At 42.1% G+C, this 20,073-nt stretch overlaps 1 protein-coding gene across 6 annotated transcripts in view; it reads right to left on the bottom strand.

The window, feature by feature from the left end:
- LOC139582879 (CD2-associated protein-like) overlaps positions 1–20,073 on the bottom strand; it is a 114,177-nt gene that overhangs the window by 47,053 nt on the left and 47,051 nt on the right. For 2 of the 6 annotated variants that reach the window (XM_071413296.1, XM_071413294.1), the window contains exons 2-8: positions 16,287–16,444; positions 7,204–7,378; positions 6,219–6,319; positions 4,973–5,093; positions 4,555–4,742; positions 1,165–1,252; positions 667–761 (exon numbers count right to left, since the gene is read on the bottom strand). In XM_071413296.1, coding sequence (XP_071269397.1) covers positions 667–761; positions 1,165–1,252; positions 4,555–4,742; positions 4,973–5,093; positions 6,219–6,319; positions 7,204–7,378; positions 16,287–16,340 — 822 coding nt within the window. In that variant the 5' untranslated portion in view covers positions 16,341–16,444. Of the gene's footprint in view, positions 1–666; positions 762–1,164; positions 1,253–4,554; positions 4,743–4,972; positions 5,094–6,218; positions 6,320–7,203; positions 7,379–15,709; positions 15,860–16,286; positions 16,448–20,073 lie in introns of those variants that run through there. The other 4 variants (XM_071413295.1, XM_071413293.1, XM_071413297.1 and 1 more) reach the window with 3 other exon arrangements.

Here is a 20,073-nt window from a genome sequence, read left to right as displayed (position 1 = left end):
GCTAACTGCCATAAATCACCTACTTGCTATGACGACAGCTTCCTCATCATACTGCTTCCAAAACGTTGGTGATCAGCGTTGTGTTTGGAGGGCTTTTTGAAATGGAGAGGTACTATCTGAACTGGTCCAATAAGAGGATAACTCATTTTATTTTTCTAAATGTCGTCGTGCCGACAAACTACCCAGGTCTACCTAAATCCCAATACAAAGCATTAGGACTAAATACTCAAATCTGTCCCTGGGGTCCTGGTCCAGTCCTTGCTCACAACATTCACCTATGTCACCAGGGAAGAATAGACAGGCAGGGTTGGAGAGTGTGCAGTAGGATGGATGACTATACCTGGGTCTGGTCTGGGGGTGAGATTAACACACTGAGGACCATGGTCTGTGAAGGACCATGTTGACCAGGACCAAATAGATAATGCCCGGTGTTAATATGTGGCACATTTGCCAGGCTTAAAGTGTAGACACAGGGCTGGAAATATAGATCCTCTATCTAGTTACCTCTCTCCCTTACAAGAGGGACAGTCATGTAGTCTGTTTGAAAACCTTTTTGACTAGCAAATGGAGACTGTTGAATAGTAGCAGTAGTAGTAGCTTTAAGCTTCTCCACTGAGAATAGGCTAGGGCCACGGGCTTGTTGCTGGTCAGTGTGGCTTTACTTACCTTACTCAATATCTGTATGACGTCACCATCTTTCAGTGTCAGCTCGTCTTCGTTTGTGGACTCAAAAGCAAAGGTGGCTTTGCAGTATTCTTTTACTGGGGAAGGAGGAACAACACTCTGCATTTCTCAAGAAGTCATTGACAAACAAACCACACACACAGAATACATGAACACGTGTTAAGTAATGGATGTGATATGTTTTTTCCTAGTGATACCATTCCCATTGGCTAATCCTAACCCTGCAATTGGCTTTAAAAAGTTTAACACTTAGCTAGGTAGCAACGGTGTGATTGTAGTTACACATTCCCTCACAATAAAACAATGTATACCCTGTGAACCTACCCTCAATGTAAGAACATGTAAGAATCACAATAAAACACTATACATGTTGTGTTATGATGATCAAGTGTAATGTCTGAGAACGCAACACTAGATGACATTTTGCATAGAACAGTCACTTCTCAATCATAAACACTGGGACTTTACCCTCTCTCTTACCTTTTGCTTTGCTGTCCCCCTCTGCTTTCAGTGAATCTGTCGTGTTGGAATGGGCGGGCTTTGCGGCAGATGGTAATGATGGGATTGGCTAAAATGAAGCAAACCACAGATGGATTTACTGACATGATTGGATGCACAGCACAATGCCCAGATGGTCTCCACCACATCCCTGACCGGAATGAACACAGAGCCATCAGCGGACTCACTGATTGGTCAACAGACAGTGTGTCAGTCAGCGTGCAGGTCAGTGTTTGTGAAGAGTATGCCAGTCTACTACAGACTATGTCACATGGGTTAAGAGTTATGCTAAAACATATACCAACATCAGAAAGCTTGGGATGGGAAAGAGTCGACATGGAACAGCCTTTGTTAGTTGCGGCGCGAGCAGACAGACAAGTGGTAGAGCCAGGCAGGCCTAAGGTAGTCTGTTTTGTCTCAGATGAAAGGAACTGAGAGCAACAAGCTGTTGAGTCACGAGGAAAGAGAGAGCAGAGAGAGATGCATCTACTGATGGAGTGTGTGTGTGAACGACAGCGTAATGGAATATGCCATCTTGTAAGCTGTGGGACGAAGACTGAACCAACGCTGCCATGACAAAGGAGGGGGGAAGAAGGAGGGAAGAGAGAAGAGTTTCAGAGGGGGTTAAATGGATGCTGTAATCGACAGTGTGCTATTAGCAGGACTATTAATGCAAAATCTAAAACTAATCTGGATGTGCAGCTACAGTTTGTCTGTAAACACACCGAAATATCTTCCTCAGAAACACATCTCACCCAGAAACGTGCTGAAATACTCTACATGAGCAAAAGTATGTGGACACCAACTCGTTGAACATCTCATTCCAAAATCATGGGCATTAAAATATGGAGTTGGTCCCCCCCTTTGCTGCCATAAACAGACTCCACTCTTCTGGGAAGGCTTTCCACTGCGGGGACTTGCTTCCATTTCAACCACAGGAGCATTAGTGAGGTTGGGCACTGATGTTGGGAGATTAGGCCTGGCTTGCAGTCGGCGTTCCAATTCATCTCAAAGGTGTTCGATGGAGTTGAGGTCAGGGCTCTGTGCAGGCCAGTCAAGTTCTTCATACACCGATTTCAACAAACCATTTCCATATGGATCTCGCTTTGCGCACGGGGGCATTGTCATGCGGAAACAGAAAAGGGCCTTCCCCAAACTGTTTCCACAAAGAAGGAAGCACAGAATCGTCTAGAATGTTATTGTATGCTGTAGCATTAATATTTTATTTCACTGGAACTAAGGGGCCTGAACCATGAAAAACAGCCCCAGACCATTATTCCTCCTCCACCAAACTTTACACTTGGCACGATGCATAGAGGCAGGTAGCGTTGTCCTGACATCCGTCAAACCAAGATTAATCCGTTGGACTGCCAGATGTTGAAGCATGATTCATCACTCCAGAGAACGCGTTTCCACTGCTCCAGAGTCCAATGGCGGTGAGCTTTACACCACTCCAGCCGACACTTGGCATTGCTCATGGTGATCTTAGGCTTGTGTGCGGCTGCTCGACCATGGAAACCCATTTCATGAAGCTCCCAACAAACAGTTATTGTGCTGACGTTGCTTCCAGAGGCAGTTTGGAACTCGGTGAGTGTTGCAACCGAGGACAGAAGATTTTTACACGCTACGCGCTTCAGCACTCGGCGGTCCTGTTCTGTGAGCTTATGTGGCCTACCACTTTGCGGCTGAGCCGACGTTGCTTCTAGATGTTTCCACTCCACAATAACAGCGCATACAGTTGACCGGGGCAGCTCTAGCAGGGCAGAAATTTGACAAACTGACTTGTTGGAAAGGTGGCATCTTATGACGGTGCCACTTGAAAGTCAGAGCTCTTCAGTAAGGTCATTCTACTGCCAATGTTTGTCTATGGAGATTGCATGGCTGTGTGCTTGATTTTATACGCCTGTCAGCAATGTGTGTGGCTGAAATAGCCGAATCCACTAATTTGAAGGGGTGTCCACAAACTATATATACACAAGAGTATCTCCCGGTAGAAATTTCAGTGCGTTTCTGAAAGAGATATTTCTGTGTGCTTTAAGCACTCGGCGGTCCTGTTCTGTGAGCTTATGTGGCCTACCACTTTGAAATTTCAGTGCGTTTCTGAAAGAGATATTTCTGTGTGCTTTAAGCACACAGAAATATCTCTTTCAGAAACGCACTGAAATTTCTTCCACAGAAACACTGAAATACCTACCATAGAGACACACTGAAACATCTACCTCCGATATGACGCCAGGAAACTAGGTCAGTCAGAGGGAGCAGGGAAACTGCCTGCCTGCCACCCAAACAATTAGCGAACAAAACAAAGCTGAAGAGGGAAAGGTTGACAAAGTAAGCCAACCCACACTACACTGCGCCACCTCTCCCAGGACTTAAACAAACACTCAGGGGATTCCAAAAGGCCAGCGACACCTATGATTACTCCTTCACGCAACACTAAACAATACTGACTGTGTAAAGGTGGCTGAACTCAGAATGTTAGCTAATGTAAACAAGTTCATAAACCAATATTATCCAATGTTAAATTATTTCGTATTTGGTGTCAATGCAATCCATTTCTGACTTTTGTGATATGATTCTCAGTATCAACATGCTAACCATAAACAGTGGTGTAAACTACTTAAGTAAAAATACTTTGAAGAACTACTTAAGTATTTTTTTTTGGTATATGTACTTCACTATTTTTGACAACTTTTACTTCACCTAAAGAAAAATAATGTCCTTTTTACTCCATACATTTTCCCTGACACCCAAAAGTACTTGTTACATTGTGAATGCTTAGCAAGAGAGGAAAATGGTCCAATTCATGCACTTATCGAGAGAACATCCCTGGTCATCCCTACTACCTGATCTGGCGGATTGACTAAATAATGTTTGTAAATTATGAGTGGAGTGAGCCCCTGGCTATCCGTAAATTTAAAAAAGAAGAAAAATCGTGCCGTCTGGATTGTTTAATATAAAGAATTTGAAATGATTTATACTTTATCAATTTCATTGACTTTGATACATAACTATATTTAAAACCAAATACCTTAACTCAAGTAGTATTTTACTGGGTGACTTCCACTTTTACTTGAGTCATTTTCTATTAAGGCATCTTTACTTTTACTCAAGTATGACAATTGGGAAATTTTTCCCACCACTGACCATAAACATTCCTTACTAGTTTTATACAGTTATCTAACATATGACAGTTGAAAACTTTTTGGACATTTAAAAGCATGCCCATCTTCCTCTCAATTGTGAATTAGTTCTCAGAGGACTTTGGCATATTTTAAGGGGAAGTATTTAAGCCTTATCGGGACCTGTTGAGGTCCATGACACCCTGAGTTCTCAGACAGGCATCTCTCAGTCCTGGCTCAGCTCACTTACTTTGTCTTTCTTCTCTTCTCCCTCTGAGTTGGGCAGGCGGACCTTCAGCTTGACTGAGCCTTCCCTGAAGATGTCCCCGAAGCCCACCCCCCGGATCTTCTTGGGCTGGGCGATCACTCCGTTGCCTGGAGAGGGGTGGATGGGGGAGGTGGGGGTGGGGAGAAGCAGAGCTTCTTTACCGCTAACGTCTGTGGGAAGGACACAATGTAAAATGTGAATGGAAGAAAACAAAAACGTGCAGTAGAAGAACACACACGCTCGCCCACATACACACACACACTATAGCCTCTTACCTAGACACAATAATACAAACAGAAGCCTGGAAGTCCAGCAAAAAAACAAAATCCTTTAGCAGCTCTAACTTGTTATGACATGCTCCGATTGAACACGAGTCACGCTCCGTTAGCTCCATTATTACCAGTTTCATCTGTTACGTCGTTCGTTTCTTCATCTTCGTTCGTCTCAATCTCTTTGACGAAGTTGGAGGGGAACAGTCCTGATTTGCCGTCCATGGTTCCACTCCACCAGCCTTCCTCTACCTGGAACAACCAATCAGAACCCTCTGAATACCTGATGTACACATCTAATCACCTTAGAATAATATACCATATACATCACCAAGTTCCAACATTAGCCTATAGCCTAAGGTTATTCTGAGCGATTTGTGCTTTTTTGAGGTCAGTTTTGTTATAAAAAATAAAAATAAAATTGTTGTTGTTTTGATTCTGTTTTTAAACATTCAATTCATTATGCGGGTTAAATGCTGTAACACAGAATAAAACGATGAATAAAAGTCCCATGATGGTAGTGACTGCCCATTACTGCTTATCACGTATTAACCATCATTTATTCACATGACTTATATTTCAGTTGTTGTGTACATTACATTTGTTTTATTTGATTACTTGTTTTATTTCATTCCAAGTCACCCATCTCTACAGAGCTGCTGACTATGCTGTCTGTCAAAATCCCCTTTTTAGTAGTTCAAAGTAAATAAGGTATACTTTTATGACTGCTGAAAACCAACTATCAATCACTTAGATCATGTATTTTCAGGTAGAGATACCTCACGAAGCAACTGCTCTCTATCCCCTCAGTGTTTTGCCCCACACAGACTGGACAAGTAGGTGTGCAATAGTTTATGGTCATTGTAGTTAATTACCACGTTTTCTACGCTAAACTATGCAGAATATTGGCCTGTTGGAAACTACAACTCCCTACAGTTTTGGCTTGATGTCATAAATCGCCAGAGAAAACTGTGCATTGAGCTGACTAAAAACTAAAAAAACTAAATGGAATTCAAATAATTGAACAGATCAATTAGTTGTCCAAAAAGCGGAAAACAACAAAAATGTTGTTAATCTCTCAGCTCTACCTAAAGAACTATTAGCTGTGAGTTAGGATTTGCATCCAATGTAAATATGGTCATGTGTAAACACCATTAGGCTGTAAATTAGTTACAGAAAGAGCATGGCAATTTCTCTTTCATTCTCCCATGCAATCCTAACCTCTACAACTTCAACAGACAAATCAACTCTAAACAGAAAAATGTGTCTAACACGTTTAATAAAGCACAGGTAAGGTAACCCAATGCAGGAAAGTCATTACGAGCAGCATATGTAAATAGCTAAATGTAGGGCAGTGTAACGAAGCACTAGCCTCACCTCCTCATTGATGTCGATGGTATCCCCTATCTTCAGCTCGAGCTCATCCTCGTTCTGGGGCACGTAATCAAACAGCGCCTTGCACTGCCGCTTCTTAGACACTGCAACAACAACAACAGAAGACAGGAGAAGGCTGGGAACACCAGTTACATCAGTCCATTCGCTGCTCAATAGGTCGGCTAATGGCATCAACATCCTGGAAGCGCGTGCACGGGTGTTTGTTTATGATGTGTTTATACACCCTGGTGTGCATGAGGGCAGTGTGGGAAGGGTGTCTGGATCCAGGAAGTGGAGGAGGAGAACACTCCTCTCCTGCTAGGAGCACTATGGGACTTTTCAGCAAGGTGCTCCTGTGGCAGGACACGCCCCTCTGAACAAGCACAGCTGCACACAGGGGCTGAGTTCCAATAATATCTCCTTTCTTCTGAAGGGTACACTCATTCACTTCTTCCCACAAATCTAAAAGCATTGGATTGGAGGAGGCATGGGCTAGTGGGAGTTTCCTGCAGAGACGAACATGATTATCAGAAGTTCGTCATCTCCACTTTAATGCTGCATTTCAATAGGGACTTGACCTTCATGTAAACCCTGCTGCTGTTGACACAATTCAATCAAGTTCTATTCACCAATGTCACACAAGAGAATGTGTGTATGCTATACAAAGGCTCGACAGACAGACATGCAAATACAGCAGCAGGAAATATAGGCTATATCCAGTATGCACCTACAATCCTTTTAATAGATTTGACACACTTCAGAGGACAGACATCTGATTTCCTTCCTTCCACAGTGTTGGGAAACATGAAATGAAAGCAGTTTATTCTGAGAGTTATATGTGTTGGTTCCCTCTGTGTGCAGCAGGCTTTAGCCTATGGCAGATTAAGTCCACAGAAATGAATGGAATTCTACCTAGTGTTTCACTTAGTGCTTCAGTGGAGACAACATGTGATTATAAAGATGAAAGCACAGCCAGCGCACAACCTACTCTTCTTGAGTCCACGGGGCTGTGAGTGTGGCTGGAAGCCCCCAGCTGGGAATCCGTAGGTGCTCATCCTCTGGACCAGGTTGGCCACGTTCCCTGCACTCTTCTCTCTCCGCTGGGGCAGCTCCTCCTCGGCCTCCTCCTTTGTCACGTTCACCTCCTTGGGCTCCTTTACCTCCTGCCACCACACACACACAGTAGAGAGGACAATGATTATTTTAGGCTATATTACAAGAGGAACAGTTGCACATTTTTGTGGAACAGTTCCATTTCAAATAATGTTTTTGTTTCTCAATCATTGTCACGTGGCTAATCATAAAAATCTGAAATCTGAATGAAAATGATCTAAAAGTTAAAATTCAACTAAAGTGAGAGCACCGGCCTATGCCATGTGGACACATTGATGCACCGAGATCTATTGGCAGCTAAAGAAATTAGGGCATGGAACTCATAGCCTAATGAAGCAGTAGGCCAATAAATTCCATTGTCAACTAAGTAAACATACATAAAAACGACAAAAACATAAATTCAGGTTCTTTCAGTAGCCTTCATCTTTCTACTCAGCCTGTCTGCCTGCAATTCTGTCTAGACTTGAGTTTCTCTTTTTATCAATTCCCCAATACGTCTGTTTACTTTCTGGTGATGGATGTAATGGGAATTGATCAAAATAAACAAACAAACAAACAAAGGGCAAACAATTCACACAATGAAACAATGACTGCGCAAGAATTGGCGGGAGACAGCTGAACCATTCTGGAGAGAGACTCGCCTATATCTTCGCCACGCACCCCTCCCTTTCCTGTCTAAAATGTTAATTATATGCAAGACACATTATCTTCACACATACAGTGCATTTGTAAAGTATTCAGACCCCTTGGACTCAATCTACACACAACACATGTTTTTGCTCTGTCATTATGGACTATTCAGAAATGTTAGCAAATTTATAAAAAACTAACCGAAATACCTTAGTCTCATAAGCATTCAAAGCCTTTGCTATGAGACTTGAAATTAAGCTCAGGTGCATCCTGTTTCCATTGGTCATCCATGAGATGTTTCTACAACATGGTAGGAGTCCACCTGTGGAAAATTAAATTAATTGGACATGATTTGGAAAGGCACACACCTGTCTATATAAGATCCCACAGTTGACAGTGTGTGTCAGAGCAAAAACCAAGCCATGAGGTTGAAAGAATTGTCCGTAGAGCTCCGAGACAGGATTGTGTCGAGGCACAGATCTGGGGAAGGGTACCAAAACATTTCTACAGCATTGAAGGTCCCCAAGAACACGGAAGACAGCCTCCATCATTCTTAAATGGAAGAAGAGTTGGCCATCCGGCCAAACTGAGCAATCGGGGGAGAAGGGCCTTGGTTAGGGAGTTGACCAAGAACCTGATGGTCACTGACTGAGCTTCTGAGTTCCTCTGTGGAGATGGGAGAACCTTCTGGAAAAACGACCATCTCTGCAGCACTCCACCAATCAGGCCTTTATGGTAGAGTGGCCAGACGGAAGCCACTACTCAGTAAAAAGCACATGACAGCCCACTTGGAGTTTGCCAAAAAGGCACCTAAAGGCCTCAGACCATGAGAAACAAGATTCTCTGGTCTTTGGCCTGAATGCCAAGCGTCACATCTGTAGGAAACTGGCACCATTCCTACGGTGAAGCATGGTGTGGGGATGTTTTTCAGCAGCAGGGACTGGGAGACTAGTCAGGATCGAGGGAAAGATGAATGGAGCAGAGTACAGAGAGATCCTTGATGAACACCCCAGAGCACTCTGGAGCAGGTTAAGGTTCACCTTGCAACATTACAACGACCCTAAGCACACAGCTAAGACAACGCAGGAGTGGCTTCGAATGTCTTTGAGTGGCCCAGTCAGAGCCCGGACTTGAACCAGATCGAACATCTCTGGAGAAAATTTCTAAAAACCTCTTATTGTTTTGTCATTATGGGGTATTCTGTGTAGATTGATGATGGGACGTAATCAATTTAAAAATAAGGCTGTAACGTAATAAAATGTGAAAAAAGTCAAGGCATCTGAATACTTTCCGAATGCACTGAGATGCTTTTCACTGACAGCCGCAACTCAATAATCATCTAAACTTATTGTCTTGCGGGCTTCCCAAATAGGCATAGGCTTACAAGCTTGTGATTTGAAACAATCCACAGCAAAACATTTTAAAGAAGCTAATGATCCATGATTCCTCTGTGGCTAAGTCATGCTTTCTGGTGAAGTATTACTAATGATTTTATTTGTTTCTGTACAGACAGGAGTAATTATATCATTTTGAAAAATGTATTTCAATTTACTTCCCGAGCCTATTGGACCTATGAAAGAATTCCTCATGTGCCGTTTCTCTCCTGGTCTTTTCATATCAACTTTCTTTCGTTGTCCAGAAGCCAAAAAGGCACAATCCTAGTAATAGCAACCAATCCTAGTTGTTGCATCTAAGTTTCTAACAGAGATTTTAATCTGTCACATATGGAACAACTCTCATCAGGTGCGTGGTTTAGAATAGTGTTTTCCCGTGAATGTTTGAAAATGATGTTTCATTGGCTGCTTCATTACAGGAGTTGCATGTACTGTTAAGAAGAATAACCATAATCTAAAAGTGATTTATGTCATTCTGAGCACCGTAGGAGGACGCACTAATGGATTACGCACCCAATGCATATGGGTCCGGTAAATTTCTCAAAATGGCCAGTAAACTAAAATCTTCCCGGGTCACGTTGTCCGGCGCAACACTTTCCTAGCAGAAAACCTGCGCCACACCGGCAGTCATGGGTCATGAACGCAGTCAAATCTCCTATGTGCTCTGTACATGGTGCTGATGTGTTGTAAGTACCAAACTCGCTAATGACAGTCAGGTCACTAGTGGCCTGGTATTGTCCCTCTAATCACTCTGACGTCAATGCACATGCAATCTAAAATCACATCAAACACTTATCAAAACAGTATCATGCTTTTAAAAAGCCACCGTTATGCTACATTGTGATCAAACAATTTGAGGAAAGACATTTAACAAAAGGTTGCAACTGAGTGGAAAACATGTTTTTTGTGTATCTGGTTTCAAAAAACAATTTGACAGCGCTTTCTAAGGTGACGATTAAAACAAAGCATTTAAGATGTCACATGTAGAACCTCCAAACATTTATTAGAGCTTATGCATAGGCCTACACGAGCCCAAGCAACAACAAAAATTATTGTCCCATTATACAATACATAGCCTAATAGACTACTATATATTACGCACAGCAGAATTATTATTTTATTGTGTAAGATGTCTTTGGTACATAATTGGTCTAGCCTATAGGCTACACCAAAATTAAACAAACTCTTGTTATAGCCCTTGAGTGTGGACTGTATTATTATCGATAGTGCAGGGTGGCTTACAGAGTATAGTTAGCCTACAATTACAGTGAATTTGTATTTGATTTTGAATAGTCTAGTAATAAGGCATTTGTTATATTTTCCATAATGAACAGGCTGACACTACCTTTAGCTACAGAATGATGGTTGCCATTTAAAAAAAGAGGATGGTCCCAGCCCCCCCCCCTATACACACACACACACACACACACACACACACACACGTATTTATTTCTCAGCTGCTAATATTAAGCACATTGCTCAGCTGTAAAAACCAAAATGAACCGTTGGAAATGGCATCCTCCATTCGCCATTCAAGTACATACAAATGACATGTCTTTTTCCCCCTGCCCTTGTCCCTGCCCTTGTTCCTGCCCTTGTTCCTGCCCTTGTTCCTGCCCATTTGATAAGGGCGTATTTTAAATTGAAATTAATTTCACATATTAGTAAAGACCAGATTAAATTGAGAATAGTCTGATAGGTGAGAATATGATCACTTGATGAGAGAACAGCTTGCAGCCTGAGGCAAGAAACAGAGCTTTTTTTGCAACTTTTTCCCAAATCATCAATATAGTTGCATCATGCTGCCCATACAGTATATGTTTTTAATTTCTAAAGACATTAAGGATTGTATCATTCACAACTAAAGTGGTCAAATAACTCTAAATCTAGCATATAGAACTTGTTTTAAATGATCAAATACTATTTTATTGGTCACATGTGCCTAATACAACAGGTGTACACTTTACCGTGAAATGCTTACTTACGAGCCCATTCAACAATGCAGAGTTAAAAAGTAAAAGAAATATTTGCTAAATTAAATAGGAAATAGTAACACGATAAAACAATAACAAGGCTATATACAAGGAGTACTAGTACTGAGATAATGTGCAGGGGTACGAGGTATATCACTTTTACGCTCATACTCTAGCTCATATGCTATTCTGTTCTTCTGAAACACATTTTGTTCATATCATAATGCTTCTTTAGACCTGCCTAAAATAAATAATGGAGTTATTGTGATGCTTTATATTAAATGGATTGAAGAAAAAAAATGTTTTTTAAATGTAGATGTTCCAAAAGCACGCATCAGTGGCTTGTAGAGGCCTGGAGATGCCAAACGTGTTTATGTTAATTAACGGTCAATTACTGTGAGACCGGCAGTTACTTGCATGACATTTACCGCCTGACAAAATGTCACGATCGCCACAACCCTGAACACAAAACCTACAATCATGAACTGATATAGCCAAAATATCTGATGCCTTCATATTGAACTTGTAAAGTAACTTTCACAGGCCAACCATGTATAGGCTCTCACTTCATCTAACCCTAACATTTAAGTTTATGTTAGCAGATTCAACTCAGTTGCTGGGCAGGGGCTCTGTTGAGCGGCAACTAGCGTGGGCGGACTGGAGCTCCGACTTCACATAAAATGATGTTTTAATCAAAAAATACTGATTATCCAAATAATTAGTTTTGGATAAAAACATTATTTTAAAATAAAATTGTATGGGTCACATGCAACGAATACTACAGGTGTAGAGTTTACCATGAAATGCTTACTTACAAACCCATTCCCAACAACGCAGGATTAAAAAGTAACTTATGTTACATCGGCGCTCCAGTCCGCCCACACTAGTCGTTACGCAACTCCATCGTAAATTGTTGAGTTTAGTAAATTGTTAAGTCATATTACAGACTACTACTGTTCTACTTGCAAGGTTGTAAAGAACAACTACTATTGGAGTTCAAGAGGCACAAAGTCCAACCATGTCAAGATTTGAATAGTGTGTCGTGGGGGGAAGCAGCCAAAGGCTAAGTTCATGTAGGCCAAGGTTTCCCTTTAACTGCCCAGGTGGAATCAACCATTTTGTAGTTCACGCCCTCAGAAATGCTATGATTCACAGAGCTGAGCAGCAGGAAGTACACAGGGTCATTCCTCCTCAGAGCACTTTAACAGACTCCTCATAAACATACAAAAACTCACAACAACTAGACTCCTCATACACAATCACACTATTGATCTACTGTACTAAAAGTTTGCTGACACAGGTCTCTCACCTTAACATTTCCACAGCATTAACCACTATAATAACTGATACAATATAGTACATGCTCTGAGTGAATGTGTGAGTGTATGCTTTACTACTCCGTGAACCTGTCTGCTCATGTTGAGACCTGCTTCCTTTCCTCTCCAGCTCAGGCCATTGAGCAGGGCTAGGACAGCAGCCAGCCAGCCAGCCACAGCCCGCTCCACTCACCCTGCCAGAAACTCCCAGGAACGCTGTAAGGAAGCACTATGGAATCGCTCCCAGTCTCTAGTGGAGTCCACCTCACTGAACAAATGAGAGCTATGGCAACCTGCTTTTGAAACTTGCTTTGCAAAGTCTTCACATGCTGAATTGACATCAAACGATCATATTACAGACTACTACTGTTCCACTTGCAAGGTTGTAAAGAACAACTACTATTGGAGTTCAAGAGGCACAAAGTCCAACCATGTCAAGATTTGAAGCTGCAAATGGCCAAATACACTCAACAAAAATATAAACGCAACATACAACAACTTAAGATTTTACTGAGTTACAGTTCCTATAAGGAAATCAGTTAAATGAAATAAATAAATTAGGCCTTAATCTATGGATTTCACATGACTGGGTAGGGGTGCAGCCATGGGTGGGCCTTGGCGGGCATAGGCCCACCCATTTAGCAACCAGGCCCACCCAGTGGGGAGCAAGGCCCAGCCAATCAGAATGAGTTTTTCCCCACAAAAGGGCTTTATTACATACAGAAATACTCCAAGGTGCACCTGCGTAATGATCATGCTGTTTAATCAGCTTCTTCGTATGCCACACCTTCTTCATATGCCACACCTGGTAGATAGATTATATTGGCAAAGGAGAAATGCTCACTAACAGGGATGTAAACAAATTTGTGTACAAATTTTGAGAGAAATAAACTTTGTGTGTGTATGGAACATTTCTGGGATTTTTTATTTCAGCTCATGAAACATGGGACCAACACTTTACATGTTGCGTTTATATTTTTGTTCAGTGTAGATGATTGTTAAGTTGTGACTGTCAGTGAAAAGCAGAGAGACCCAGCCAGGCATATCAGAATTAAAAAAAATACAAATCGCAGAAAAACTGTTCGAAAAGCAAATGGCTATTGCACCAGCGGAGAACATTGGCCAAATCCCTGCTGAGTGTGCATATTCAATGTCTTGATCATTGGGTCTGTGCCACTTTTGTTTGTTTTTGGACGATAATATCCTCCTCCAGGTTAGATGGACGTCATATGTGACTCCTTTCAGAAAACTAGGCGTATGTTGCGTGTCACTACTTCACAGGAGAGCCACTTGAACGTAAACTTAAAAATCAAAATATTTTTGGGGGAAGAATTGTCTTCTGGAACATTGTGAACTTTCATGTGCCTTAATAACAAACGTGTATGCCATCTGTAAATAGGAATACAACTTAATTTACAAGACTAGTTGGTTTAGCCATGGAAAAAGCGAGCAACCTTCCCGCTAGTCATGATTGGCTGAGATAATGAGGGGGCTGGACATGCCTAGAGAGAAGTTCAGATTGGTCTGCCATGTAGCTCGCTTCTGTCTATAATATGAGTTGGTCAGTATGTAGGTAATCCTTTCTAACTTAGAAATGAGTTGGGTGAGTTGGGTCATTTTCTCAAAAGTAAGGTTGCAAGTTTATCAACTTTCAAAGCAGAATTACTTTCCCATTGTTCCTCAACTGTCATGTATGATATACAATTTTCTATTTCCGAGTCTCTACTTCTATCCAACGTAAAAAAAACCACAATTTCAAATTATGCTACATAAGGCCAAATCGACAGTCGGTCGGTCAAATATTGTATTTGTGTCTCCCCTTTCGTAGGCCAATTATATGTATTTTTGAAATGTAACCTTTATTTAACTAGGCAAGTCAGTTAAGAACAAGTTCTTAATTACAATGACGGCCTACCCCGGCAAAATCTGGACGACACTGGGTCAATTGTGCGCCACCCTATGGGACTCCCAATCACGGCCGGATGTGATACAGCCTGGATTCAAACCAGGGACTGTAGTGACGCCTCTTGCACTGAGATGCAGTGCCTTAGACCCCTGCTCCACTCAGAAGTCCAACATCGATCAGACAACATTGTTTTTATTCATCTGGGTGTCCCGTACCAGTAAGAAATTAAACCTACTTTCACCCCTGCTCTTCCCCGCTCCATCCGCTTCCTGGTTCACACATGCTGACTGGGTATTTTCACAGCAGAGGAAGAGGAGACAGACAGGAACGCTGTGTGTGTCCTGCTGACTGGCTGCTTCTCTCACACTGGACAGCAAGACTCTTCTCTACTGGGCGGCAGGTAGCCTAGCGGTTAAAGCGTTGGGCCAGTATCCGAATCGCAGGTTCGAATACCCGAGTTAACAAGGTGAAAAATATACCGATGTGCCCTTGAGCAAGGCACTTAACGCTAATTTGCTTCAGGGGTGCCGTACTACTATAGCTGACCATGTAAAACAACACATTTCACTTTTTTTACTCCTGTTTCAGGAGAGACCAGTGTCCCAACCAGTGTCCTGACTCCTGAATTATAAAACTATTTTAATAAGATTCATTCAATCCATAAAATAAAGACCAAGTCAAGAGTGACGGCAAGGAGTTGAGAGTCCTCGGGAGGAGCCAGACTGCTGAGAGGGGGGAGAGAGAAGGAAAGACATCCTCCTCTGGCTGACGCTCAGCTCTATCCCAAGAGAAACAGCCATTCTCAGAACAATAACACTTTCTAAGAGTTTAACGCTGACTTGTACAACTCACTGTGGTGAAGCTGAACAAAACGGCAAATGTACCAGACACAAAAAATACCTAACTTTTCTTGCATAATTGGCTGCTATTTCCAACAACCACATATTGAGGAAAGGAGTTTCTTTCCTTTTCTCCCTCCTCTCCTTGGAGAGCCAAACAAACAGATTTAAGCCTCTGAGGTATCAAAAGTGCAAACTGTGACAGCACCGCCAACACCCAAAACATCAAGACCTCCGCTGGCAAAGAGCAGTTGTTGATTATAATACACACCTCAAAGAACCCTGTCATGTTGATGTTTAGTAAAGACGAGTAAATCCCTTACCGACTCCTCCAACTCAGACATTATTTCCTGGGAAGAACTTTTAGTCTCAGACAGTCACAGAAGCACTTAGAGGAAGAAAAATAGTCTCAGTGTCCGGGAGCAAAGTTCAGTTCAGTACAGTGAGATATCCCTCCTCAAAGCTGCCAGACTTCCTATCTCACTACTCTGGATTACAGCCAGGAGGGAGGGACAAGGGAAGAGCAGCCGCTCTCTGTGACTTCATCACAACATTCTACTACTAGCTCGACGTACAATTTGCAATCAGTACCATGACAACCGCATTTCATATTAGAAAGAGAAGTGTACGCATGTCTTCAACGGAAAGACCAGATTTCATGGTGCACTAGGGTTTACAAGTCCCAAGTGTGCAACCAGTACTCTGTAGTTGGTAAAGCATGGAGCTTGCAACGCCAGGATAGCAGGTTCAATTCCCAGGACCACCCTTACGTCACTTTGGATAAAATAACTGCCTGCTAAATGGCATATATTATAATACTGTTAGTGTACCTGTCAACCCGGAAGTTGTTTTGGGTCAGTGTCTCAATATTGTTTAAAATGGGGAGAGGCTCTAAATCACCTTGACGAAGTTGTCAGGGAAGAGTCCTCTCTTCCCGTTGAAGTCTCCCTCCATCCATCCCTCCTCCTCGATCCTGCGGACGTTCCTGATCACGTCTCCCAGCCTCAGGGTCAGCTCATCTTCATGGAGGGCATCATACTCATACTCAACCACAACCTCTACTGGAGAGAAGGAGGTAGGGCGGGAGGGAGAGAGGGCGGGACCAAGAGAGAGCGGGCGGGCAGAAGCGAGAATGGGCGGGAGATATTGAGGGAGAGAGGGAGGGAGATATTGAGGGAGTGGGGGAGAGAGAGGGAGTGGGGGGGGGAGAGAGGGAGTTACCAATATAACAAAACAGAGATCGCTGGACACATTGTCATGACATGTAGATGTATGACAGTCCTGAAGCCTTGCAACAGCTAGACTATACGGAGGCATCACTGCATACAAATCATGACTGCAATTGTGCATACCGACTCTTCACTCAATGACATTGATCAGACCTGCATGCTTGTTAAAATGCATTTTATTTTTTATTTAACTAGGCAACTCAGTTAAGAACAAATTCTTATTTACAATGACGGCCTACCCCAGCAAAACCCGGCCTACCCCTAACGACCCTGGGCCAATTGTGGCGCCAACCTATGGGACTCCCAATCACGGCCGGTTGTGATACAGCCTGGAATCGAACCAGGTTCTGTAGTGACACCTCTAGCACTGAGATGCATTGCTTTAGACCGCTGCGCCATTCGGGAGCCCAAACATGTTGCATTTGAAGAATGTTTTTGCATTTTAGGCTACAAGTGTGTGAATTGAAAGCAAAGCGTTCTTTGGGAAAACAGGGATGGATCAAACAACATAGCTTACCTACTATATGAAGTCTATAAATTGGGTGATTCTCAGGAAACTAGATTTATCCATGGCAGTAACAAAAAAGTTTGAAAATCATGGTGCATCTACAACATTCATCTATTATTCTATAGGCTAAGATGTTTAGTTTATGGTAGTGTAATTTCCACACCAAATTCTCATTACCGAAATTTGTCCGGTCATTTTATAAAATGTTCCATAAGAAAAACCTAATTTATCTGAATAAAACGAAATATGTTGCTGTAGTTTGTCCATAAATTATAAAAACTGTTTACTAGTTGAAGTTTAAATTAAACCATCATATTTATTGCGTAAAAACTGTCTCTGGACATGTTTCTCATTACCGTAACACTTTTTGAAGTTGCTGTAAAATCTCCAATAATTTGGTTTAATTCACCCATGATGCATAATCTGGAGGAGAAGTCCTTACATGAGCATACTTTTATTGAATTATTTCACTTATATGCTTTCAGAATGAGGATCTTATTCTCAAACACCCCATTTACGACGCTTGACCTTGTCATTACCGGAATTACTAAAAAGCTGAAATTGGAAAAACCTTTGAGAACCATTACCTTACCAAGATGGAGGCATGAATGGGCTTTAGTGATGTGTTAAAACATTTTTTTTAACCTTTATTTAACTAGGCAAGTCAGTTAAGAAATTCTTATTTTCAATGACGGCCTAGGAACAGTGGGTTAACTGCCTTGTTCAGGGGCAGAACGACAGATTTGTAACTTGTCAGCTTGGGGATTCGAACTTGCAACCTTTCGGTTACTAGTCCAACGCTCTAACCACTAGGCTAACCTGCTGCCCCAATATAATGATGGCCACTTCAGCAGATATCCCCAGAAGCTTATTGGTAATTGCAGTACCGTCAGAGCCTTTCCCGTGCTCCATTGGTTCCTGTGCTTTGATCAGGTCCAGGCTTGGATCAGTGGACTAGACATATGATGGCGCCGGAGAGGATGGCTGCCGTTTTATTGGCTCTTAACCAACCGTGCTATTTTTTTGTAACTTATTTTGTACATAATGTTTCTGCTACTGTCTCTTATGCCAGAAAATACCTTCTGGACATCAGAACAGCGATTACTCACCTTGAATTGGACAAATCATTTTTCTTTAATGAGTTGGACGGGAAGGATATACTCCAAACACCCGAAAAGTCCTTCATCCCCGTCATTCGCAGGGGAAAGAAACAGATTTCGCGGAAGGAGATCGGGGTGCCTTGTGAGGATCAGGCGACGAGTGGCTAATCTGCCTTTGCCATCCGTACTGTTAGCCAACGTTCAATCGCTGGAAAATAAATTGGACAAACTAAAAGCATGTACAGTGGGGAGAACAAGTATTTGATACACTGCCGATTTTGAAGGTTTTCCTACTTACAAAGCATGTAGAGGTCTGTAATTTCAAAAATCCAGAAAATCACATTGTATGACTTTTAAGTAATTAATTTACATTTTATTGCATGACATAAGTATTTGATACAGATCTTGGCCAACAACCTCCTTCCCTCAGTAAGAGCATTGAAGATGGATCGTGGCTGGGTCTTCCAGCATGACAACGACCCGAAACACACAACCAGGGTAACTAAGGAGTGGCTCCGTAAGAAGCATCTCAAGGTCCTGGAGTGGCCTAGCCAGTCTCCAGACCTGAACCCAATAGAAAATCTTTGGAGGGAGATGAAAGTCCGTATTGTCCAGCGACAGCCCCGAAACCTGAAGGATCTGGAGAAGGTCTGTATGGAGGAGTGGGCCAAAATCCCTGCTGCAGTGTGTGCAAACCTGGTCAAGAACTACAGGAAACGTATGATCTCTGTAATTGCAAACAAAGGTTTCTGTACCAAATATTAAGTTCTGCTTTTCTGATCAAATACTTATGTCATGCAATAAAATGCTAATTAATTACTTAAAAATCATACAATGTGATTTTCTGGATTTTTGTTTTAGATTCCGTCTCTCACAGTTGAAGTGCTAAAAATTACAGACCTCTACATGCTTTGTAAGTAGGAAAACCTGCAAAATCGGCAGTGTATCAAATACTTGTTCTCCCCACTGTATAGCCTCACTATTGTTATTTTACTGCTGCTCTTTAATTATTTGTTACTTTTATCTCTTACTTTTTCGTAAGTATTTTCTTAAAACTGCATTGTTGGTTAAGGACTTGTAGACCTTACAGTAAAATGCTTACTTACAACTGTTGTACTCGGCGCATGTGACAAATACAATTTGATTTTGATGCCATTAGGCTACTCTGGGACTGGACTGTACTGAATCACCCCCATCCCGTCTGTCTCAACAACATGAGCTGCTCTCACTACTACTGTGTCTTGGCATCCTAGTATAGTATTGACTGGTGTGTGACCTCTCCCTGTATGTATTAGTCTACAGTGTTTCCTCGTCTTGGACGTGGTAGTAGTGCTATTAAATTAACCCACTGACCCATTTAATCAGCGGACCCACTTTGTTCCAGAAGCACTCAGGGAACAGCTAGTCCTGACCTCTCTCCCACTGTGAGCATATGTTTTGAATCCAGCCGTGTGTGTGTGTGTGTGTGTGTGTGTGTGTGTGTGTGTTCATCTGTACACCGATAATAGGCCAATACTTTTGAGCTGGTTGAAATAGGCAATTTATTTTAGTTTGTAACGTAGGCCTATCCTAAGTCATGATGCTCCACTTCTGGCCCGTTTTTCAGTCCAGGAGGTGACTCTTTCAAATCTTATAAAACTGAACTGGAAGGAAGTTCCACTGGTAAACATGGTGCCTTAATGGGAGTATTCAGAAAGCCCCCAGTCTACTTCACAAAAATAGAAGTGTCCTATAAAATCTGAATTGCGAATAATGCCGACGGAATCACGGAATCTAGACATTGAAACGGAATTCAATAATATATAAAAAAAAAAACTTTTAACATAGAAGGAAATCCACTAATTGTATTG

Source organism: Salvelinus alpinus, chromosome 8 (assembly GCF_045679555.1).
Source record: "Salvelinus alpinus chromosome 8, SLU_Salpinus.1, whole genome shotgun sequence".
Classification (NCBI taxonomy): Eukaryota; Metazoa; Chordata; class Actinopteri; order Salmoniformes; family Salmonidae; genus Salvelinus; species Salvelinus alpinus.
The sequence above is the reverse complement of the archived record's forward strand: the minus strand, read 5'-3'. Positions and strand labels throughout refer to the sequence as shown.